Genomic DNA, 24,243 nt, shown 5'->3' on the forward strand with positions numbered 1-24,243 from the left:
CAGGGAACTGCAGGGCATCTCCTCAAAAATGAGCTTGTTTTCAGATTTCTTTTTTGGTTTCCTCATTTGATGTATTAAAAAAAGATTCACCTACTTAAACATAACTGTAGGCAAGGCATATTTTCCACAGACACTGGCACAATTAAGACCAACGGCAGAATTTACCTGTGTAGCCCAAAGCGTCCCGTAATGGTGCTGAGGCGCTTGTTGCTCAAAGTTGCGGTGCAGTGTGGTCATTGCGTATCAGCCATGATATTGCTCAGTTTCCTTCCCACAATGCTCAGCTGAAGTATTGCACAGAAGGGATGTTGACCTGGTTATTCCCTGTGACCCGGTCAGACAATGACAGATTAAAATGACTGTAGTGCTGGAACGCCACTCATTTTTCTCTGTGAAATAAGGTTAGGAGTGCGGGGAAGATTGACGTCAGACAGCCAAGCATCCTTATCCATGTGTGTGTTGTTGGTGTGTGTTTGTATGCGTTAGTGTTAATATGCCGTAAGTGTTGTGTATGTGTTGTTTGTTGTGTGTTTATTGTGGAGTTTATGTGTGTTGTACAGTATATTTTGTGTCTGTATTAGTATTAGTCATTGTATGTTTGTGCTAGTGTAGGTGTATGTTGTTTCTTCTGTGTCAGTGTTGAGTATGTGTGTGCAATGTGTAATGTATGCACGTACAACACAACTCTTTACTGAGGGTGCAGAGGGCTTGAGAATATGCCAATATCTCTCTTTATTTATTTATTTATTTTTTATATTTAAAAATATTTTGGCAGAATCCCAAATCCAAGAACACTTGCAACAGTTATCTAGAGAATGCATGTGTTTCCCATATGTATTTGACCCAGATCTGAACGCTGGTGGTGTTGGTACGGGTGTCAGTCATAGATATAAGGCGGTATTTTGAGGGGTTTGGTAAATGCACTGTCTGCAGCTATTACAGAGATGTGCTAGATGTGTGTGTTTTAGATCACCGAAACTGGCACAAAGAATTTTGGGGTTGCGTCCTGTTCTGTCTGACCACTGTGTACTTTGAAATCCTCTGAAATTGATTTGCAATCACACATCCTCATGATTAAATGATTGTTTTCTCTCCCCCATTTCAGACATATCATGGATGTGTAGAGTAAAGAATGGAGTCGGTGCTGTCTTTCTTCGGTTTGGACTGTGCGAGAAGGAAAGAGAAAGGTGGGAAACGTTTCAAACCTCTGGCTAGTGCTCCACAGAAACACTGTTTATCATTTTGAATGGCAGACATTTTATTTGAGATAAAGCAAACTACCGCAGACTTAGAAATGTTCAGAAAAAGTGCTGGAGGTGAAACAATAAATTCAACAACAACAAAAAAGGACATCAGCACATTTTATCCACTGAAAGTTTCTCAAGCGTGATAAATGTACGCTTCATGGCTAAAATTTTGAATCAATTAAATGTTATTCTTGAAGCACGATATTTGGATATTCTCGTTCAGCCCTCAAACATACATCACCTCCACATATAGTACCCAGGAAGTAATGAACTTCAAGCCACTATTTAAGACACCATTTGATCGTAAGACCATTTCATAAATGAGGCATCGGCCAGCCATAGATTTGTACTTCCTGTGGCTTTCCCTCCTCCTCCAATATCAGCCGTTAACAAATAGGCTCTGTAAATTTCACCATTATATTTGGTCATTTATGGCCAGTTTTGCCTCACTGACCACAAGAAAGAAATATATATATATATATATTTTTTTTTATTTATTTATTTTTTTTTTAAATTTAAGTACACAGACCTTTGTTAAAGTAGCCTGTCCATGCTACCATAACCTAGTTGTGGCTTCCTGTTCTTTCGACCTAGTTAAGCTCTCGGAAACAGTTTGAGGCCGCCACCGCAACCCCCTCAATCCATCTCCCAGCGGCCTGTTCACCAAACAGGATGCTCTGTTCCCATGGTTGCCACACGTCAGTTTTTTTTGCTTATGCACCGAAATACAGGAAGTTTATGAGGTGCATGGCTGAGGTTTTATGGTTTTATCCTGTTAGAGATAGGTTATCGTAGCTAGTCTAAGATCTCTGAGTCAAGGGAAAAAAATATATTTGTACAGACATAGGTTTTCAGACCTCACAGTCATCAGTGTTTCCTTGGAATACAGGAAAATCAATCGAATATATAAATATATCAACAGGAAAACTGGAGGAAGGGGACAAGGTGCAACATTCCCCCATATTTAAAAAAAAAGGCACAAAAACCTCAATGTTCAAAATGTTATTTCATGTCCGACGAATGAACAAATTAATTCATCCCCTTTAATATTTTTTCGGGAAAGAAATTATCAAAGGACAGATCTGGATGAGCTTTGTGTTTACTCAGGACAGCACAGAGGCTTTTAGACAGAGATATAAGATAGCCTGTGGCACACACCACCAGCAGCCATACCACCACACTTGCCAGCAGCCGTACCACCACACACACTGCTCCTGCCGATTGGCTGAAGCTAAGCAAGTGTGGGCTTGGTTAGTACTTGGAGAGGGAGACCACCAGGGAATACTGAGTTGCTGCTGGAAGTGGTGTTGGTGGGCCAGCAGGGGGCAATCTTCCCTCTGGTCAAATAAAAACCCCAATGCCCCAGTGCAGTGACGGGGACACTGTGCTGTAGGAGATGCCGTCTTTCGGATGAGATGTTAAACCGAGGTCCTGACTCACTGCGGTCATTAAAGATCCCATGACACTATTCGCAAAGAGTAGGGGTTCCCCGGTGTCCTGGCTAAAATCCCAGATCTGGCTCTTGCAAAAACTTGTCACCTAATCATCCCTTGACTTAATTGGCTAAAAAATGTTCTCTCCTTCCAGTGGAGCTGCTCAGTGGCCAACAATAGAGGATTGTGGTTGTACTGGGCAGCTCCCAGGTGTGAATGTATATGAGCATGAAGCAGGGCGTTCCTGCAAAAGAGCATCCGTGCTCAGCGAACCTACCCTGGGTAAATAAAGGTTAAATAAATTTAAAAAACACACACATTCACAGCCAGGGCCCATCTTCACCATCGTGTACATGACGATTCCGTTCCCACAATCACGGACTTCATCATTTTTTGTATTGTCCCCCCCCCCCCCCAAGTTCAGCAGACTCCCCATGGTAGTCAGTGTAAAGTCTTTACATGTGAAGTTCCATGGCAGTGAGGGGGGGTTCTGTATCTAATCTGAGATAGCACTTCAGAGCCAGAAGGGGATCTTTAAAAAAAGGGAAGGAAGCAAACTTTCGACAATTGAAATTATTTGCTGCTGGCGCTTCAGTGAGTTTTTGTGATCTAATTTACAGTTTTTAATTTAGAGTTTCATCGAATATTACTGTCAGAACAGCGGAAGGAATGGTCGCCCATTTTCCATCACAGGTTGGGGGACCCACCTCTTTAGACTGTGGCTCGATCCCCCACCCCCTAGCACTCCCACCTTCTGTACAAATCCAAGTTATGGTATTTTTCTGTCATTTGGTAGTATGTTATAGTTGCACTATGGGACTTATTATGGATGTAATCTGACAGTATCCAGGCTTTGTAGTTTGGTTCCTGCTTAGCACAGTAAATTTGCGCCATATCTTGAGTGATGTTGTGTATTTACACAAACTGGTGTGGGAATGTTTTTCCCCAGGTCTAGCATTATTGCACAAGTAAATCAGAGAGACTGCACTTATGTTCTCCCCCATTGTAAGTCCCTCTGGATAAGAGGTAATGCTTAATGCTTAATGCATGTAATATCACCTACTGTGATGTAACGTGATGTAACATTCCGTCTTTCAGAGGAGGAGAGATGTCTACGAGCGAACGACAGAGAGTTTAACCTGCCCTTCAAGTACGCGGTGAGTGCTGGTGACTGTGCTCCCTGAACAACTCACAGACACATGAGTCACACCAGGTCTGCGGTCCTGTGCGGTGTAGGGTTCTGTACGCTTTCCTTTAAAATCAGAAAGTATGTTGTCGTCGTCGTCCCCCCCCCTATAGCCCCGCCTCCCACTTCTGACACAGACCAACTTTTGCCAGGAAAAACGTCAACCTTTCATGTGGTTTCAAAAGGATGAGCAGGAGGGGGAGGGGGAGGGGAGAGGGGAGGGGGTTGAAAACCAAAGTAACCTGACCTAATTAAATTTTTTAAATAAAAACATTAATTTTTATTTAACATACAGTTATATGATATATGGACATGGACATGAACAGGGATGCACAGTTTGTTTTAGTAATTCAACTAGTAATGGATGTAGTAAAACATATACAGTCAAATGCAAAAGTATTTGGACAATTGTGTCAAATTGCTTTTTCTCTGTACTTTGCATTTGCAAAATTTGCATTTAAAGTCGAACAATGACTATGAAGCCATAATCAATGAGTCAAGACCACCCATTTCATGTCAGCATAAGTTCTGGGACAAAATTCTTTGACAAGTTTAGGTCAGTATTTATTCAATTTGACGACTGCATCTAGTTTGTGACTCACAGACATGTCTAAAGTCATCATTTGATCCTTTGAGATCTGCCAAGCTTTTACTGCTGCCCCTCCCAGCTCATGTGTGTTTGTTGGGGTTTTTGACTTCAGTTTCCTTTTTTTCTCTGTTTCCATTTTCCTTCCTTCAAAATCTGTTTTTCATCAGACCTGTCTAATGGTTCATGGTGGTCTGATTATAACTGTACTTTACTTATTTCTCTATTTACAAGGGTTTATACCACCCATCTGTGCATTTTTGGTTGGTGAGGCTGTAACAGTGAAACACTATTGAGGTTAAAACACTTTTCTTAAGTAGGCCAAGTTCTAGCCTTTAAAGTAAAGAGGGGGAGGGAAAGATCCCCTACCCACAGGGCCTCATTCACAAAACATGCGTACGATCATTTGATCGTAAAATGTTTGTAAGAACGATTCCAAGAACATTTTGGCATTCATCATTTTTTTCTTATCTGTATTTGACAAAATAAATAAAACACTAATGATCTGATACGCACCTTACATTCCTGCAAGTGTGTGCCTGTGATATACCTAACTTCCCTTTCTTTGTCTTCCAGACAAACGCCATTAAAACCTCCAAGTACAACCTGTTGACCTTCCTGCCACTCAACCTCTTCGAGCAATTCCAGAGGCTTGCCAATGCCTACTTCTTCTTCCTGCTCATCCTCCAGGTTGCCACCCTGCCCACAGCCTTGGCCAATCAAAATGAGAGAGTCCCCTACCCTGACCAATCTCCTTGTGCAAAATTGACCTGAATCTTGATACTCATTCGTATTGTAACAGTTGGTCTCCTTGTTGACTTACTCACTATAATATACATGGACTACAGGAGAGGTTCCTTTAGTGTCAAGTCAGTGTTCCATTAATAAGGTCTTATCTTTTATCATTATTAATTAATTCATTGATTTATTGATTAATTAATTTAATTAATAAATAAAATTAATAAATAGGTAATTAATTTAGCTGTAGAAAGAAATGAAACACTCTACATACTCCTGCAACTCTTGACACTGGGTTGATAAGTGATTTGATTGATCCAAGTGATGTCAGTTATTTTAGCATTGTGTGATGTCATAGACCAGAATGCCTTTCCACTGGAAATCTGTATGATAAGAGTAAGTGCATGTTAACGAGGCTGGAGATTTACAGGGTAGAATTAGACAGGAAAACAGAGTGGAAATGGAGCCTTTATGGTCAACAGTGTTCTGTCTTCTCCTGTGGCCTCCTCTGACTGCCTCTTGGCCTACTCGTCTCATTTTGTGAAATAGAAAATAACCACATACAAATTGTGTGTGTGTGCGCGTGTGTGTGTGTGTGTGTGTGTGTGTGTGTGCATATGCACGTGTGCATATGTGTACATGTGTGCATGCGTGTGCGTGTGTATGTGTGTACCTGTGTGTGTGTGTGTGTTTGGCTGTGTGTGTGTGTGTATGTGTGTACCTGTGTGTGTGTGTGTGTTTGGCTGTGTGTACACCTGGCTGGTTGTCTCTGATTCCAGCTGATCCCAGAAATCTCCTCCCTGTCCTGGTTCACCACTGTGGTGCCGCTGGTCCTGGTGCTGTCTATTACTGCCGCCAAAGATGCCAGCGATGACATTGTGAGTCAGACCAGCACGGCCTGCCAGTTTTTATCTACACGGGCACATTCACCTGCCACAGGTTGCGTGCCCGCGTCATTATTGCCACTGACTGTAAGCACTGTGGCAAGGGAGACTTTATCTAATTAAAGAACACCTTCTTTCACAGGTCCTGTGAAAATAAATAAAGAACTGATGCTGTTACACACTTAAATATATTGATGAGCTTACTGTAATCTTTCCCTTGTATGTGTAGTTGCTGGTTTTCATTATGCCAATTAATATTAAAATTATACTAATATAATAAGTAAATGAATATTTCAATATTTAATCTCAGGGAAAGTGACTTGGCTATTTTTATTTTTAAAGCCCGTAGCCCAAAAAAAAGTCCATCCATTCCAGAATGTCTACAGTGTTTCTCAATAACTTAATATAGCTAGTTTCCATGTTTGTTCAAATGGCTGTTCTATTTGTCGACCACAAGAGTTTTTGTGCTGTTATGCACCACTGGCAATGCACATCTTGTTTTAGTTTCTCTATTTTTATTAGACAGTTTAGGATTTAGAATTTATTTTCTTTCCTCTGTGTGTTTATCTTAAGTTCAGATAACTGACTTCCTGTGCCCAGAGATCATTAGTGCTTGCTCTTCATTGGGTGAGGGGTGAGGGTGGGGGAGGGGCTTGTTAACCAGATAGTTCAGTTATTTTATATATGCCACTAATTTGTATTTCCCAGTCTTCATTGGTGAATTTCAGTGCTGAAGTTATGGGGGGGGGGCGTCCATAATTTTTGTACTGTGTTATTCTGCTGTAATGTTGCTTTTTCAAAAAGACTTAACTGAAAACATGCTTGGTTTACATTTCAGTAATAATGAACAGCCGCAGATTGTGTGTTATTAATTGTTAACAAACATTGCTGTGAGAATTAGCATTTCGAGGCTACCTTATTTAGACATTTTGTGCTGTTGTTGTTGTAACACGATTCGTGATTTACAATGTTGTAAACAGGAGGAAACAGGCTTTTAAACAGTCTAAATATAATGGCTTTGGTGCACTGCATTTGGCTGTAGCCTACACAAGCAACAACGAGCATCTTTTACATTGTGCACCGGAGATGGCCTCTTCTGCAGACATCTTGGCCACGTTGCTTACTTTCTCTCCTGTTTGCCATCGTTTCAGAACCGGCACAGAAGTGACAAGCAGGTCAACAACCGCAAAGTCAAAGTCCTCGTCGACGGAGAGTGAGTTTGCTTTATTGTGTTTATTTATGTCTAAACTGTGGGAAATGTGTTCAGGTGTGAATGGAGTTTCCACCCTAGCATGGCTTAGCTCAAGATCCCCCCCATAGTTCCATGAACACGCAAGCGTCACCTGTCTGAATTATTTAGCATCACGCAAGGGTGCAAGAGCAATGTGTAGGTTTGTGTATTTGTGCGCGCGCGTGTGTGCACGTTAGTTATTATGTGCATGCATATGTGTGTGAGAGTTTGAGTGTTAGGGTTAAATGACGGTCCCCTACCCATCTGGGAACCAAAACCGTAACCTTTCGGTTGTGTGACCTTTGGCTACAGTCCGGATATACTGTATATGACTCAGCAGGAACGACACAAGTCTTGGTATCATTGTTAATGTGTTAATCAGCCCTGGGGCTGCATCCCTTCTGGGCTTGTCTGTGGGAAACAGGCACCTCGGGTCATTCGAAGGCCAGGTTTCCTCAACGACAGGAAAGCAATACATTAACCCCCCCCCCCCAACTGTTTGTGCGTGTGCTTCCTCATGTTTTGACTCTACTCTACCCCCCCCCCCCCCCCCCCCCCAACATTGTTTGGTTTGGTATAACAAGACTGCATGATGTATATTGCCTTGACTTTGACCTACCACACTGGTCATAGAAACTGTACTATTTGTTTATATGCTGGACAAGCAATGATTAACAGAATACCTGGTGGCACTTTCATGACACAACACATTAAGGAGTACACAGACCCCTGTGTGTCTTGCAAGCTACATGCTGTTGTGTTCCACATACTGGCCTTTGAAATGTTAGATAATGCCAGATACTGCAATGAGAAACATGGCGTTTATGTAATCATACTCTGTGTTAGTATTTAAATTGTTGTCAGGCCAGACAAGATATATGAGACCAGATAGGTAAGGTCTCCACCTACAGTCTGAACAGTGAAACTACTTCATGTGGTAATTTCATATGTTGAGACGGGTTGGCAGCGTTTCTTTTGCACATTGTAGTAATCATTGATTGACCTGAAAGTTGCATTAATTGAAACACCCGTGAATAATATACATATTTACATGAGTGATTGATTGTGCTGTACCTCCCAACAGACTGAGGAGTGAAAAATGGATGGATGTTCAAGTGGGTGACGTCATCAAGCTGGAAAACAACCAGTTTGTTACGGTAAGAAGTAGCCAGTATTTAATCCATCGAGAAAAAAACAAAACCTCAGCATTGTGGGTTCCTTACTTAATATAGCCTTCATCTCTCATACATCTATCTGAATGAAACCTCTCTGGCAGTCTGGAAGACCAGGGTACAATAATTGTTTGAAAAAAGACTTCACACTTTAGACATTTAGAAATTTAGGAATTGCTGCTAGTTGATCTCAAGTCAAAAACAAATATTTATTTTCTCTTAAAATAAATTAAAATACACAAATTACTGATGACTTTCTCTAATGAGTAAAAAAGATTTAACACTTTCAATTAATTGTGAATCACATTTAAGGACAAGTGGCGACTGAATCCAGGGTCAGTAAATCTACACGGCAAACTGTTCAGTGTCTGATTACTGGATACTTTTAACTCCAATATAGTGCTGTGCTGGACGGGACTTAACATAAAATCTGTTAGAATTGATTTAACGCTGAAAATTTCATTGCACCAATTCTTAACACTAATCCACAAATAAAAATACTGAGTGACTGATGTGAATCCTCTTACTTTTTTGTTTACTTTTCTTATTTGTATTTCTGTTGCTTTTTGGCATTGCTATGCCTTGTAAAGCCCATTGAACTCCATACTCTGGATGAAATGTGCTCTATAAATAAAGTTTGTTTGATTGATTGATTGATTGATTGATTGACTGACTGATTGATTGACTCTGTCTGTCTCCCTCCAGGCCGATCTGCTCCTACTCTCCAGCAGTGAGCCCCTGAACCTGGTTTACATCGAGACCGCTGAGCTGGACGGGTCAGTCTGCGTGTGGGATCGCGTGACGCGTCACACGCGTAAAACAAATCGCCGTCATGCTTAAATGAGCCCATCGGCCATCGCTCTGTTTCAGCTGTGAAGGGCTGGAGTTTCAAATGCAGGCCAGAGTTTTGCTGCTGCTGCCTGTCCTCAATTATGCCAGTCAATATACAGTCAGTTATGCCAGCAAATATAAAACTTGCATGATATATAAGCTACCATGAAGGTAAAATAGATGGGTGTGTCATGGTAAGCATATCTGACTGGCTAATGCAGGCTAGTGGATTGACTGAACTGAATCTGAATTCACCTCAACCTCTGGAGTCCATTCTGACTATGTGTCATCCTTCAGCTTTTCAATTCTGCCAATTGTTTTTTGCATTGGAATAGTAATATGCATAAATGCAACATAGTATTAGAGCAGAGCTCTGTACTATAATGATTCTCATCTTTTGATTTAGTTCTCATCTGTGTGCTCTGTCTACCTCCTACCTCCACCTATTTCACCCCCCACCCCCCAGAGAGACCAACCTGAAGGTGAAGCAGGCACTGACGGTGACGGGGGACATGGGCGACTCTATCGAGGAGCTGGCCGCATTCGACGGTGAGACAGGCGGATTTTGGGGGGGGGGGGGGGATCACAGAAACGAGGATCGTAGCACTTGAAACCAGGCTAACTGAGCGTCTGTACTGGGCTTGGGAGCATAGCGCTGACGGAAACATTCTCCCGTCCAACACAGGTGCTCACAGATAGCCATTGTGAATGGAACATGGCGTCTCAGGTGATGTTTTTGCATAAATCTAAAAAATAGACGTGGACTTTGAATAGTGCTCTCGTGCATAAGGGAGATGGTGCTTCAGAGCTGCCCGCTATCACGTCACTCTTTCCTCTAGCACTGTGTAAGCGTTATGCTTGCGCAATACTGAAACACTACAGGAACAGGAAACGTTGCTTAACATTTTTTTTTCTGGCTGCCTTGCGCAGAAATCCAGTGCGCAAGCAAAGCAAAGTACAAGAAATATCATTTTAAATTCTGGCATTTGCCTCGCTCTTGCCCCATGTACCAAAACCCATCTGTCTGCTTCAAATCAGGCGACACATGTTGCTACCACTGTGGCTGTTAACTGGAACAACCCGTTTAGAGATAGTCCCTAACTCCAGACATTCTTCCACCCCAGCCCCAAGAGGCTTCCTGAACTTTCAATGTCTGCTTCCATTGCCACGACTGACAAATGAACCCGGCCATTTAGAGACGGCCCCTAAGTCCACATCTTCCCCTGACCCCTCCCCAGGTGAGGTGCGCTGCGAGCCGCCAAACAACCGCCTGGACAAGTTCACTGGGACGCTGACGCACAGGGGGGAGAAGTACTCCCTGGACAACGAGAGGATTCTGCTGAGGGGGTGCACGCTGCGGAACACCGACTGGTGCTTCGGCCTGGTGGTGTTCGGAGGTGAGCACTGCCACACGTACTGAGCAAATAGGGGACTGAGCACTGCCACACGTACTGAGCAAATAGGGGACTGAGCACTGCCACACACACTGAGCAAATACGGGCCTGAGCACTGCCACACGTACTGAGCAAATACGGGACTGAGCACTGCCACACGTACTGAGCAAATAGGGGACTGAGCACTGCCACACGCACTGAGCAAATACGGGACTGAGCACTGCCACACGCACTGAGCAAATAGGGGACTGAGCACAGCCACACGTACTGAGCAAATACGGGACTGAGCACAGCCACACGCACTGAGCAAATATGGGACTGGGGCACTGCCACACGTACTGAGCAAATACGGGACTGAGCACAGCCACACGTACTGAGCAACTAGGGGTCATTGTTTGCACAGTACTGGGGGTCCTGGATTTTATTTTTGGCATAAAATTACATTCACTTGGTGATAACTTGTCAATTGTTCTTAATCATGACACTTTAAATGTTAAACTAGAAGAGTGCACTCAATAGAGTGCAGATCTCCAAACGGAAGCCCCTAGCGGCCGGTTAGGAGTTAGCACTCAATTTATTTCAATGGACAACAATGATGGAAATGAATTCAAATTAAATACTTGTCGTTGACCGATTTGCAAAATATTCGAGAATTCAGGTCCTTGGCCTGGTGTCAGCATGCACAACAAACATTAGGCTGATCGGCCCAGTAGTATGCGAGATTAGCTGCGGACAGAGACACAAAAACACACATGCACAAACACACGCAACCAAACGCATGATCCCCTACAGGCTCCACTTGGCAGAGATAATGAATGGTTAGGTACCCTCTTATGTCAGAAATAGTGGTACATGTCATGAACAACAAATGCCCCGTACCCAGACACAAGTGTGTGTCTCTGTATTGGATGATTTGCGTGCTTTAGATTGATTGTGTGGGTGTGTGCGTACGTGCATGCATGTTCGTGTGTGTGTGCGTGCATGTGCGTGTTCGTGTTTTATACACACTGTGCAACTGACTTCTTGTCTGTGTGTCTCTGCCTCTGTATGACTGACAGACATTGTGAGCATTGTATGTACTGTATGTGTATGTCTGTCGTTAAGCAGTGAATCACAAGCAGGGGTTTTCAGATTCATTACTGGGGCACATACTGAGTGTGCTGGTTCTGAAGTGTTAGGAGCTGTTCTTTGTTCTTAATTAATACCCTTTAAAGTCTAATGCTGGGTTAATTACCACCTCCAAACTTCATTATGTCAGAAATGGCTATGCATGCTATGAAGAATGAATGCCCCATATTCACATTCCATGGCTTTTTAATCGTTCAGCTAAATTAACACTGTTCAAGTCTGATGTGGTTTATGACAAACGCTTCCTTTAAAAAGGTTTTTTTTTTTTTTTAAACCAATTAAATTACAGACTGGTAAATGAAACCAGTGGAGTCCTAAATGCTGAATGTGTGGACACCTGTTCTCTGAAACATGTAAAAAAAGATTTGCAAACATTATATATGTACACATACATTAATATAAATGCACATTTTAAAATGGATTTATATTTAGGGTGTGTCATTACCTCCTTTTTCAGGTCCAGACACTAAATTGATGCAGAATTGTGGGAAAACGATATTCAAACGCACAAGCATTGACCACCTCATGAACGTGCTGGTGCTTTTCGTGAGTATCGGCCTTAAGATTGATCTAATCTGATTAGTCATTTTTAGAATTATCATCCCTGTCCTGCCTGGCTCTACTAACTGAATGCTGATCAAAGGTGTGATCAGCTCTATTTCAGTCAATCCAGGAAAATGATTGCATTAATTCAATATAATTTAAATGGGTGGATTAATTGAAATGGGTCGATTAATAGCATAGAACATTTTGGGTGTGTTTCAATGAATTAATTGAATTTCAGTTCATCTCTGGCATTGACTGAATTCAGTTGAAACTGAGCCCAGCTCTGGTGCTGAGTGGACTGTGTGCTCCTAATGCTGCAGATCTTTGGGTTCCTGGCCTTCATGTGCACCATCCTTGCCATTGGCAATGTTATCTGGGAGCACCAGGAGGGGGCGCTGTTCACGGCCTTCCTGCCCAGGCCGGATGGGGTGAACGCCGCCTTCTCTGGCTTCCTCACCTTCTGGTCCTACGTCATCATCCTCAACACTGTGGTGCCAATCTCCCTCTATGTCAGGTTGGAGCCACTGTTATTCTCTGTCTGTCTGCCCACCTGCCTGCCTGCCTGCCTGCCTGTTTGTCTGTCCGTCTGTCTGTCTGCCTGCCTGTCTGCCTCTCTGTCTGTCTGCCTGTCTGCCTGCCTGTCTGCCTCTCTGTCTGTCCGTCTGTCTGTCTGCCTGCCTGTCTGCCTCTCTGTCTGTCTGTCTGCCTGCCTGTCTGCCTCTCTGTCTGTCTGTCTGTCTGCCTGCTTGTGTGTCCTTCTGTCTGTCTGTCTGCCTCTCTGTCTGCCTGCCTGTGTGTCTGTCCTTCTGTCTGTCTGCCTCTCTGTCTGTCTGTCTGCTTGTCTGTCTGTCTTTCTGTCTGTCTGTCTGCTGCCTCTCTGTCTGTCTGTCTGTCTGTCTGTCTGTCTGTCTGCCTGCCTTTTTGCCTCTGCATCTGTGTGGTTGATTGGCAATGATATGTCAGACCCGCTGTCTATTTGTGATTACACCTGACTGTGTGTCTTTCTCTGTGCACAATTCTGTGTGTGTGTGTATGTGTGTATAGAAGCTGCTGGTTCCCCTTGGGAATACTCTTAGTAAATATCCAGCTATCTAAGTGCTTTGTTTGTTGGTGTGTGAAAAGCTGTGTTTGTGTGGCAGCGTTGAGATCATCCGACTGGGAAACAGCTTCTACATCGACTGGGACAGGAAGATGTACTACCCTCGGAGCAACACCCCAGCCGAGGCGCGTACCACCACCCTCAACGAGGAGCTGGGCCAGATCAAGTACATCTTCTCCGACAAGACGGGCACGCTCACCCAGAACATCATGACCTTCAACAAGTGCTCCATCAACGCGAAGTCCTACGGTAGGACCCTTTCGTATGGACTTGGTAGCACTTTAATTCGAGGCTCCTTATTTAACGGCTTCATGACCATGTCTTACTGCAAGCACTTGGTAATGTTTCTCAATGGCTGTCACAATGTTCAGACATGTCATAAGGCATTTAGACAGCTGACACTGCGGACGTATGACATATTTATTCACTGGTGCTGCTACACATGTGTTGAGGTAACTTATGACACGTGTCATGACAAGGGTCAACTAAAGCGTTACCCATCATCCTCACAAATAATGTGTGGAGTTGTTCATCACAGAACTTGAGTTGTCTTGTCACTTTTAGGAGTTCTGGCCTATTTTCTCAGAATGTTTGTAGTTGTTCAGCAGCCTTTTTCTACATCCCACCATTTTCTGGGAGTTCAACTTGGTCATCTTAAAGGGTCAATTAATATTTTACCTGTTTTTTTAATGCAGATTTCCTCAATTGGGTTTTTTTCCTCCAAAAGATGCACTGCATGCAATACACTATCAAATATTTAACTAATAACTGACATTCAGCCCCAAATAGATATGCAGGTCTACATCTTAGATTTTAATAATTGTTCAGTTATAAAGTGATCATTATTTATTGATAGTAGCCCCAGGTGGCCTTTGAAGGGAAACAAGAAGTGGTCAATTCACACACAATGAGCTGGACTGTGATAAAAGCAAGAACTGAAACTCAGTATCCAAAGTTTCGAGAATAACCAATGCCATTCTTTAATTAATTCACATCCTCATTGGTGTGTGTGCATCAGCCCATTTTCTGGGGACGAGTACCTGTAACAGGAAGTTTGGTAACAGGCAGCCAGAATGGGGTTTGCAGTTTGGTGGTTTTAATACCAGGAAGGACACGGCTGTTGTGCCCTTGAGAAAGGTGCTTGAGTTGCTTCAGTAAAAAATCCAGCTTTGCATTCCGATAACACAAGTTATTTCTTAATAAGGGATAGTGAGTGTCGCTGTAGACCATTATGATAAAAGTTAACAATCAGCACGTTTTGCAGCTGATGATAAAATATGTCTTGTTATTTTATGTGTCTTTCAGGAGATGTGCTGGACTTCAGTGGACAAAGAGTTGAAGTCACTGATGTGAGGAGAATCTTCATTTGTGCACATGTGTGTGCGTGTATGCGTGCATGTGTGTGGGTATGCTTATGTGGGTATATGTTTTGTATTTGTGTGTGCGCATTTGCTTGTGTGTCATTTTTAGTTCTAGCATCACTCAGGGATGGGAGATTTTCAGCAAGCTGGGATGAAGGCATCTCATTGCGCAGCAGCAACCGTCGCTGGTCGATTTGATGCCTGCGAGTTCATCTGTTGAGCTGAAAATGAAGAGTCTTACTCAGACTCTGGTTCCAGTTCACCCCCTAATCACGCCTCCTCTAATTTGAGTTGCTCTTAATTATAAGTGTCACTGACGTAAGGGCCAGTCACAAGTGAGAGTAGGAATCACGGTTATTTGGAATAATTAGGAGGTGAATTGGGACCAGGCGTGCAAGTCCATCTTGTGAGCCATGGTTTGATAAGAACTGGCAGCTGATAACATTTGGTTGGGAAGAAAGCCCACAGTTGTTTGTGCTCCCCCCAAATTGATGGCAGAAGTTGTGATGAGCATTGTTGCATGAGCATGATTGGCCATTCCAAACTGAGGGACAAAAGGGGGGGGCGGTCATTAAGATGTTAAGGTGATTAAGATGCTTGTTTTTAGAGAAAAAATTATAACGGGCTTGTCTCTTGGTTTCTCATTCCATCAAAGAGGACGGATAAAGTGGACTTTTCCTACAACCCGTTGGCCGACCCCAAGTTCTTCTTCCACGACCACAGCCTGGTGGAGGCGGTGAAGCTGGAGAACGTCGAGGTGCACGCCTTCTTCCGCCTGCTGTCTCTGTGCCACACCGTCATGGCAGAGGAGAAGAACGAGGGTGAGCGCTGCCTGGTGGCCACTTTCCACAATGCAGTTGTTCCTGTCCGATCAGAATAGAGTCACAGCCTGCACTCTCCGTGTGACTCACTGTCTGTTAGGTCATGTGATCACCAAGAAGCAGCCATTTTGTGCTGTTCTGAATGGGGAAATGGGGTTACCATTTCACTATATTTATTAGGACTCTGAGGTGGTACCCAGTTAAACTGCTGGTTCTTTGACAAGAAGTACACCTGTTTTTCTTCAGAAGGGAAGTTTTGTGCCTTCCTAGTTTTAAGATAATTTCAGATACAAAAATATGCTGTACAGTACATTCTGATTCTCTTCACAAGATTATTTGCAGGTGTTTTGCACTGTATCACGTGGAACCTTCTGGATGCTATGATTTAATGTCTTGGCTTGTTTACAGGCAATGAGCTGGTTTAATATTTCATCCGCTCTGAAACCAGATAACAGCCAGAACTTCAGACGTTAGTGTGATAGTGACGGAAGATAGAATACCACAGGGGTGCTTCTCAGTTTCCTGCCAATTTTCTGTTTTAAATTACTTGATCAGCTCAAGCATATGTTTCATCTGAAATTATTCATAAAGTAAAGACATATGTTCTTGACAGATGACAGATATAAACTGCACATGTGGTCTTAGCAAAAACAGTTTACTGTGGTCTAATACTGGAGTGACCTGGTACTGGTGTATACAGCTGTTTGGAAAATTAAGCCAGAGTAATTGGTTAGTAAAGTGACCTTGCATGATGTTATGGAACTGGGCCTGTAGAGCCTGCTTGTTCAATTCCCAGGTGGGGTACTGCCATTGTACCCTCCAGTGAGTTGCTTAACCTAGATAGCTTCAGTAAACATCCAGCTGTATAACTGGATTATATTTTGGAATGTTGATGTAAAAGGTGTGCATAGCTTGATCGTGCCTTCCTTCTGCCCCAGGTGAGCTGCTGTACCAGGCCCAGTCGCCAGACGAGGGCGCTCTCGTCACTGCCGCCCGAAACTTTGGCTTCGTCTTTCGATCCCGCACGCCAGAGACTGTCACCATTGTGGAGATGGGGGTCCAGAGGAGCTACGAGCTTCTGGCCATCCTGGACTTCAACAACGTCCGCAAAAGGATGTCTGTCATCGGTGAGTCCCGTGACACCAGACCCCACATGCTGTTCAGTCATATTCAAGGTGTTTTGTTTTTCATTCTTGTTATTTTTTATTTTTCATGAATTAAATTAAACACGACAAATTACATTCCATCAAAGGGACTAGAGAAGGAAGTGTTATTACAAATAATGAGTGGCACACAGTCTGCTCGGGAAAGGCTGGAAGTAGGAGTGAAATGGCGCCCCCTGGTGACTGCAACTGTCTCACCTCCCTAGTGCGCAATCCAGAGGGCAGGCTGACTCTGTACTGTAAAGGTGCCGACACCATCGTTTACGAGAGACTTCATCCGTCCTGTAGCAAGCTCATGGATGTCACAACAGAGCACCTCAACGTGAGTCAAAATACAAATTCCTGATTTGTTTTGTGTTTATGGGTGTATGAGAGACAGTTATTTTGTAAGTGTATTTATGTGTATGGTATATGTTTGCGTGTGTGTGAGGGAGCGAGAGAGAGAGGCGTAGTGAGTATGTGTGTGTGTGTGTGTGTGTGAGAGAGAGAGATATAGTGAGCGTGTGTGTGAGAGAGAGTGTGTGTGTGCGTGCGTGCGTGCATGTGTGTGTGTGTAGGTGTGTGTGTGTGTGTGTGTGTCTGTGATAATAAGCGTGTGCTGTGCTGACTGTGCATGCAGGAGTATGCGGGGGAGGGGCTGCGCACGCTGGTCCTGGCCTATAAGGATCTGGAGGAGGAGTACCTGCAGGACTGGAAGCAGCGGCACCACGAGGCCAGCACAGCGCTGGAGAACCGTGAGGAGCTGCTGGACGACCTGTACGAGGAGATCGAGAAGGACCTGCTGGTACTGACCGCACGCACACACCCCAGCATTTTGGCTCATTCTCTCAGCCGCCATTCCGGCTCATTCTCACAGCCATGGTTAGGGTCAATTATCATTTGTATTCAGTCAATTCTGGAAACTCAATTAAGTTTTTCAATTCATCAACAGCATTGCAGTTTATTTCCTGAATTGAGTGAGTTGAATTGAATTTAACCCTGATCTTGCCCCCATTATATTGTGTGTAGAGAGGCTCAAAGACTGTGGGTGATGTCATCTCACTTTTGCCAAATCATTTAAAATAAATGGATTTTATTATTACTTTCACTGGCAGCAAAGATAAGTGGGCTAGCTACAATGACTTCAGCTGGATTTTTAACATGAAATTTAGACAATTATATTGCTGCACTGTGTTACAAGTGGAGTGGCAGAAAAAGTAACAGCTCTGTATGTGTGTGTGTGTGTGTGTGTGTGTATGTGTACATGTCTGTGTGTGTGTGTGTGTGTGTGCATGTGTACGTGTGTGTCTGTGTCTGTGTCTGTGTTTTTAAAGTTGTTAGGAGCCACTGCCATTGAAGATAAGCTACAGGATGGAGTTCCTCAGACCATTGAGCAACTGTCCAAAGCCGACATCAAAATCTGGGTGCTGACTGGTGATAAACAGGGTGGGTGACGCTAGTACTTATAAGAAGGACAGGTTTTACTGCAGTCACTGCAGGCCAGCAGCCATTGTCTGAAACTGTAAGTTTGCTGCATTTTTTGAATTGCTCTAAAAAATGCAGCATGCTTCAGTGAGGTAGAAAAACCAAACAAATGTATTTTACTGGATATGCTTTCAAGTCAGAGGCAATGACAAATGAGTAAAACAACTAGAAACTCTACCTGGAGTTTCCATACAAGAAAAATGACACGTTCAATCGCAAAAGATAGCAAAATAAATATACTTCAATCGAAAAAGACAGCAAAATAAATATACTTTAATCGAAAAAGACAGCAAAATAAATATACTTTAGCATGCATTTGGCACTTCCGTACCAAAAGTCCTGTAGCCATGATGCAAATTTAGCGCTGTTTTCAGCCGTTGGTGTGTGTTTGCAGAGACGGCAGAGAACATTGGCTACTCCTGCAACATGCTGAGGGAGGAAATGAGCGATATCTTCATCGTGGCGGGACACTCGCCGGAGGAAGTGGCGGAGGAACTTAGGTGAGAGAAAGACAAGATAAAAAAACAACAAGAAAAACTGACCATCCTCGTCTGACTCCTTGAAATCAGTGCAGTCGTGAGTGAACGCGTCGTGTCCACTTCCCGCTTCCTCCAGAAACGCCAGGCGGAAAATGAAGCCGGATGCCGGGGACGAGCCCCCCTTCATCAAGGGGGGAATTCTGGGTAAAAAGACCAAGGTGGTCGCTGAGGAAAATGTTGACGGGGAGTATGCACTGGTAATCAACGGCCACAGTCTGGTGAGTGTAACCTGGAGCAGGTGGGGGGAGGGGGGTGGGGTGTATTGGGCTGCTAGGGGTGTCAAGAGATGTGAGGACCCAGGGGAGAATAAAGGTCCCGAAGGAGCTGATCAGACTCACATTGAATCTCCAGGGTGTGGCAGTGCTTTCTGTAACGGACATCCACACCCTCACTGATGCCTGTGAATTACATAAGCTGCTAATGATAATGGACTATATTGTGTTTAGTGTATCTGTCCTTGCTTATTATACAGTCACACATGTATGCATGCACGCACATACACACACACACACACACACACAGCCTATTTGTAGTTTTGTAGTTTTATATTTGTCGTATTTACATGCCTTCTTTGAGTTGTAAACATCATCTTTCTCCCTTCTCCCTCTCCAAAATCCTCCCAATTGCCTCCCTCTCTCTCTCTCCCTCCCTGCCTGCCTCTCTCACCCTCCCTCCCTTTCTGTCTCCCCCTTCCTCTCTCTCTCTCTCCCTCCCTCCCTGCCTCTCTCCCTCCCTTTCTGTCTCTCCCTCCCTGCTTCTCTCTCTCTCTCTCTCTCTGTGCATCCCTCCGTTTTCCAGGCCTATGCCCTGGAGAAGAGCCTCTGCCTGGAGCTGCTGCGGACGGCCTGCATGTGTAAGACAGTAATCTGCTGCCGGGTCACGCCCCTGCAGAAGGCCCAGGTGGTGGAGCTGGTGAAGAAGCACAAGAAGGCCGTTACCCTGGCGATCGGAGACGGGGCCAATGATGTCAGCATGATCAAGGGTAAAGCTCTGCCCCCGGATTGGCCAAGGACGGACAGAGACAAAAGCTGGGATCCAATCAACACTGCTCCTTAACTTTGGCTGAAAATTAATCCTTTCAAGAGCAGGTTTTTGGGAAAGTCAGTGTTCTAGACTTCCATTACTTTCAGTTACCAGTCGTGATTGTTACATCAGCATTAGAATTTTTACTTAAGAACATTCTATATTGCATATAGAATGTTGCATGATAGTTCTCACACCTTAAAGGTTTAAGATCAAGAACTCTTTTTTTTCACAAACACAGGTTGGCGAGTTCTGAAATCACAATGAAGTCAAAGTGTAGCACAAATGTTGATTGAATACTGGCCAAAGTGGCTACAATGCTTTGTTTCTCAGCCTCTGTTCCAGGTCACAACTAAACAACCACTAAATAGATATGATTGGGCACAAAATATAAAAGAAAAAAAACTATGGCAATAATGAGACACATTATCAAGACATTTTATCCATTTATACAGCAGGGCATTAACTGAAATGTTTCAGGTTGAACACCTAAGGTGTACAGGTGTAATACATTCTCACCCACAGACTCCTGCTTATATGTATGTATGTCATATCATACCTTTATTTCACATCGTGCCATGTGCCACTCAAATTGGTATTAAAATAACACAATTATTGTAGGAGAGACAGAGATGGTGCACAAAGAGCATACTGTTTGCTCTCTGTTTCCTTAAAAAGTTAAATACAACAAGTAGTAGTTGATTGTTTTATGGGCAAACATATCGTATGTCAATCAATTGCAAAATGTGATAACTGCTAAATGTATGTCCAATTGCTAAAATGTATTTATGTGATCACTCAGATTGAAGTTATGGACATTGCCATGCAATGACTTAAACCTCTTTTGTGTCCTGAACCTCAGGCTTCACGTTGTAAGAACACCAGTCTCCAGTCTATCAGTCCTGAAGGCACTAATTGACCTGTCTTAATTAATATTTGATAGAAACGCTTAATGTGGGGCTTTGGCCTTTAATTATTTACGGGCAGCCGCTGCGTTCTTGACTGCGACCCTGCGAATGTGACAATGGAGGTGACGCGGAGCGATCCCTTAGCGAGCTCTGGACTGAGGGCTCCCTTAACGGTGGCCGCATCAATAATGAATCCCGGCACAAAGGGCTCCAGAGAAGCTGCTGTTAAATAGCATGCACGCTGTATTCTTTGCCCCAAGTCTGTGATTTCAGAGCGGTGTACTGTTCTGGCCTGGTGTGTAAAAAACAGGGATGACGTCGTTCGTACTGTGGTGTGAACCCCGCCACCTCTGCTGAATGGCTAACGTTAGCATACGAGGAGCTGGGTGTGGTTGGAATACACCCTGGCACCCTTTGGTTGCTGCTGTAGTGGTGGTGGACCAGCAGGGGGCACTCTTTCCTCTGGCCTGTATAAGGCAAGTGATGTGGTGAGCGAAGTCAGCAGCTGGAGATGCTCTTTCATATGAGACTTTAGAATGAGGCTCTGATTATTAAAGGCAAAAAAAAATCTGTGGCTTTAATTCTGGTTGCTTGGCAAAATGTAAAATATCTCCTACCCCTCTTACTCTCTCCACCTCTCTGTGTTCCCTTTTTCTTTCCCTCTCTCCCCTTTCTCTCCCCCCTCTTCCTCTCTCTCATTCTCTCTCATTCTGTTTCACTCTCCACCCTTTCCCCTTGTCTCCTTTCCTTCCTCTCCCTCTCTCTTTCACTCCCCCTCCCCCTCTCTTCTGCCCTGCCCTCCATGCCCCACAGCGGCTCACATCGGCGTGGGCATCAGCGGGCAGGAGGGCATGCAGGCGGTGCTGTCCAGTGACTTCTCCTTCGCCCAGTTCCGCTACCTGCAGCGCCTCCTGCTGGTGCACGGGCGCTGGTCCTACCTGCGCATGTGCAAGTTCCTGCGCTACTTTTTCTACAAGAACTTCACCTTCACTTTCGTGCACTTCTGGTACGGCTTCTTCAGCGGCTTCTCTGCACAGGTAAGAGGAAGACCGAACACAGAGTGAGAGAGAGAGGGGCTGGAGATATAGAATAGAATCGAATAGAATCGAATAGAATAGAATAACCTTATTTTTCCCTGTGGGACCTTCAGGCGAAATTGCCAACATACAAGAAATTAAATAAATAATTTACATGGATTACAATAAGATATAAAAGTACAGAAATTGCAAAAGTACTAAATTACATTACATTACAAATTACAAATTCCACGATTGCAAATTAGAAATTCCGAATTCTATTAAGGAAATATAAATTACTTATATAAATGACAGGAAACACTTGAATACATTTCAGACTAAAAATATATCCCTTCAGTTCCCTCGGAAGGAAGGATCTCTGTCCAATATAGCTTCTGAGCACGCTCTGTTGTTTCCTTTTTTTGAATAAGTTTTTTTTTTTTAACTTTCAGTGAGAACATCTTGTGTTCATTCATTTAACAATGACAACAACAAAAAACATAAAATATGTATTGTGAGTTTTAAGTCAAAGCTGGCACGGGTCTCACATTTTACCAATAGTACCGCATTATGAATATGCAAAGTATGTGTATTATTGGAGTAATATAAAAATGTGCCATTTCTGCGCTCTCTCCCCAGACCGTGTACGATGAGTGGTACATCACACTGTATAATCTGGTGTACACCGCTCTCCCTGTGCTGGGCATGAGTCTCTTTGACCAGGTCAGTCAGTACTGGAGATACAGCAAAGTAGTCATTCATGTGGTGATTCTGCAGTCAGATGGTCACAGATCTGATTGTGTGCGTGTGTTTTATTTGTGTGTTCCTGGGTTTGCATATGTGTGTGTGTCTGTGTGTGTGTGTGTGTGTGTGCATTTGTGTGCGTATGTGTGAGTGTGTGTGTGCTTTTGTGTGCGTGTCTGTATACTTGTGCGTGTGTGTGTGTGTGTGTGTGTGCGTGTGTGTGTGCGTGTGCGTATGCGTGTGTAAACAGGACGTGAATGACCGCTGGAGCTTCCAGTACCCTCAGCTCTACATCCCGGGGCAGCTGAACATGTACTTCAGTAAGAAGGCCTTCCTCATCTGCCTGCTGCACGGCTGGTACAGCTCCGTCGTGCTCTTCTTCATCCCCTACGGCGCCATCCAGGACACGGTGCGCGACGACGGCCGCGACATCGCCGACTACCAGTCCTTCGCCCTGCTGGCTCAGACCTGCTTGCTCGTCGTCGTCTGCATACAGGTGAGCCAACCCTACCCCTCCTCTCTCCTCCCCTCCCCCCCCCCCCCCTCTTCACTCTCAACCATCTGTCTGTCTGCGTCTGTCCAGTAGTTTGCAATGCCATTTTAAAGGTGTTCCACAGTCACAGAACCTCAGAGCCGTTTGCAGTGGGTGATGGAAGATGAAGTCCGCAGCTTGGGACCTAGCAGTATCCCTGAGAAGCTCTGGACTTCGTTTCCCATTGGCGCCTCTGCCTTCATTTTTTCCATAGCACTTTTTCAAAGTAGCCGGGGCGACACTCGCTGTTCTTCATAGCGTTCTGTCCATGGCCATGCAAAAATAATATTAGAGACTCATCAGATTCCCAGTTCTTTGTTTAAGCTGATTTAAGCTGAACATTTAAACTGAAACATTCCAATTTGATGCATCGTCTGGACATTCATTACTCTGACACTGTAAAAGTCAGAATCTTCTGTAATTAAGAAGCTGAGCATTTGGTGAGCCTATGGAATCTGTGATTATGTATATCCATGCTGAAGACTGAGCTAGACGTGTTGTTACCATGCACTGTGATTGGTTGTCAGCTGGGCCTGGACACGTCCTATTGGACAGCGGTGAACCAGTTCTTCCTGTGGGGAAGTTTGTCTGTGTACTTCGCCGTCATCTTCACCATGTACAGCAACGGCATGTACCTCATCTTCACCGCATCCTTCCCCTTCATTGGTGAGCCACCTTCCCAATGTCCACGGGCACATCCCTGTAGCCTGGCAACATGACCTTTGTGCTTTCCCATTGGATGATTGCCACTGCATCTGTTGCTATGAGGGAAAGGGGCGGGCCTTTGCTGAACGGTCATGCACTGGGATATACAGTAGACCTTGAACACACTGAGATGAAATGATCTTGAGACACATACAGTATGGGTGTTCTTGGGCATTCTCTAATTACCTCAAATGCGCTGACATGTTAATGTCTTGTGTGTTCACCTGTGTGTTTGCCTGTGGGTGTGTGTGTGCATGTGTGTGTTCATGGGCATGTGCGTGCGTGTGTCCCTGTGTGTGTGTGTGTGTGTGTGTGTGCGTATGTGCGTGTGCATGTGTGCGTGTGTGTGTGTGTGTATGTGTGCGTGTGTCCCAGGTACGGCCAGGAACTCTCTGAACCAGCCCAATGTGTGGCTAACAGTGCTGCTAACCTCCATCTTGTGTGTGCTGCCTGTTGTGGCCTACCGCTTCCTGCTAATACAGCTACGGCCCA

At 44.2% G+C, this 24,243-nt stretch overlaps 1 protein-coding gene across 3 annotated transcripts in view; it reads left to right on the top strand.

Moving 5' to 3' along the window:
• atp8b5b (ATPase phospholipid transporting 8B5b) overlaps nucleotides 1–24,243 on the top strand; it is a 37,305-nt gene that overhangs the window by 9,890 nt on the left and 3,172 nt on the right. For all 3 annotated transcript variants that reach the window (XM_035391757.1, XM_035391758.1, XM_035391759.1), the window contains exons 2-27: nucleotides 1,106–1,187; nucleotides 3,779–3,837; nucleotides 5,029–5,142; nucleotides 5,970–6,068; nucleotides 7,226–7,287; nucleotides 8,390–8,462; nucleotides 9,183–9,253; nucleotides 9,775–9,857; nucleotides 10,547–10,705; nucleotides 12,288–12,376; nucleotides 12,697–12,890; nucleotides 13,516–13,724; nucleotides 14,781–14,824; nucleotides 15,492–15,657; nucleotides 16,596–16,784; nucleotides 17,027–17,142; nucleotides 17,440–17,604; nucleotides 18,134–18,245; nucleotides 18,679–18,784; nucleotides 18,900–19,041; nucleotides 19,622–19,805; nucleotides 21,568–21,791; nucleotides 22,410–22,493; nucleotides 22,765–23,010; nucleotides 23,574–23,712; nucleotides 24,127–24,243. The exon at nucleotides 24,127–24,243 is cut by the window's right edge and continues 14 nt beyond it. In XM_035391757.1, coding sequence (XP_035247648.1) covers nucleotides 1,133–1,187; nucleotides 3,779–3,837; nucleotides 5,029–5,142; nucleotides 5,970–6,068; nucleotides 7,226–7,287; nucleotides 8,390–8,462; nucleotides 9,183–9,253; nucleotides 9,775–9,857; nucleotides 10,547–10,705; nucleotides 12,288–12,376; nucleotides 12,697–12,890; nucleotides 13,516–13,724; nucleotides 14,781–14,824; nucleotides 15,492–15,657; nucleotides 16,596–16,784; nucleotides 17,027–17,142; nucleotides 17,440–17,604; nucleotides 18,134–18,245; nucleotides 18,679–18,784; nucleotides 18,900–19,041; nucleotides 19,622–19,805; nucleotides 21,568–21,791; nucleotides 22,410–22,493; nucleotides 22,765–23,010; nucleotides 23,574–23,712; nucleotides 24,127–24,243 — 3,301 coding nt within the window. In that variant the 5' untranslated portion in view covers nucleotides 1,106–1,132. The remainder of the gene's footprint in view (nucleotides 1–1,105; nucleotides 1,188–3,778; nucleotides 3,838–5,028; nucleotides 5,143–5,969; nucleotides 6,069–7,225; nucleotides 7,288–8,389; nucleotides 8,463–9,182; nucleotides 9,254–9,774; nucleotides 9,858–10,546; nucleotides 10,706–12,287; nucleotides 12,377–12,696; nucleotides 12,891–13,515; nucleotides 13,725–14,780; nucleotides 14,825–15,491; nucleotides 15,658–16,595; nucleotides 16,785–17,026; nucleotides 17,143–17,439; nucleotides 17,605–18,133; nucleotides 18,246–18,678; nucleotides 18,785–18,899; nucleotides 19,042–19,621; nucleotides 19,806–21,567; nucleotides 21,792–22,409; nucleotides 22,494–22,764; nucleotides 23,011–23,573; nucleotides 23,713–24,126) is intronic.

Source organism: Anguilla anguilla, chromosome 14 (genome assembly GCF_013347855.1).
Source record: "Anguilla anguilla isolate fAngAng1 chromosome 14, fAngAng1.pri, whole genome shotgun sequence".
Lineage (NCBI taxonomy): Eukaryota > Metazoa > Chordata > Actinopteri > Anguilliformes > Anguillidae > Anguilla > Anguilla anguilla.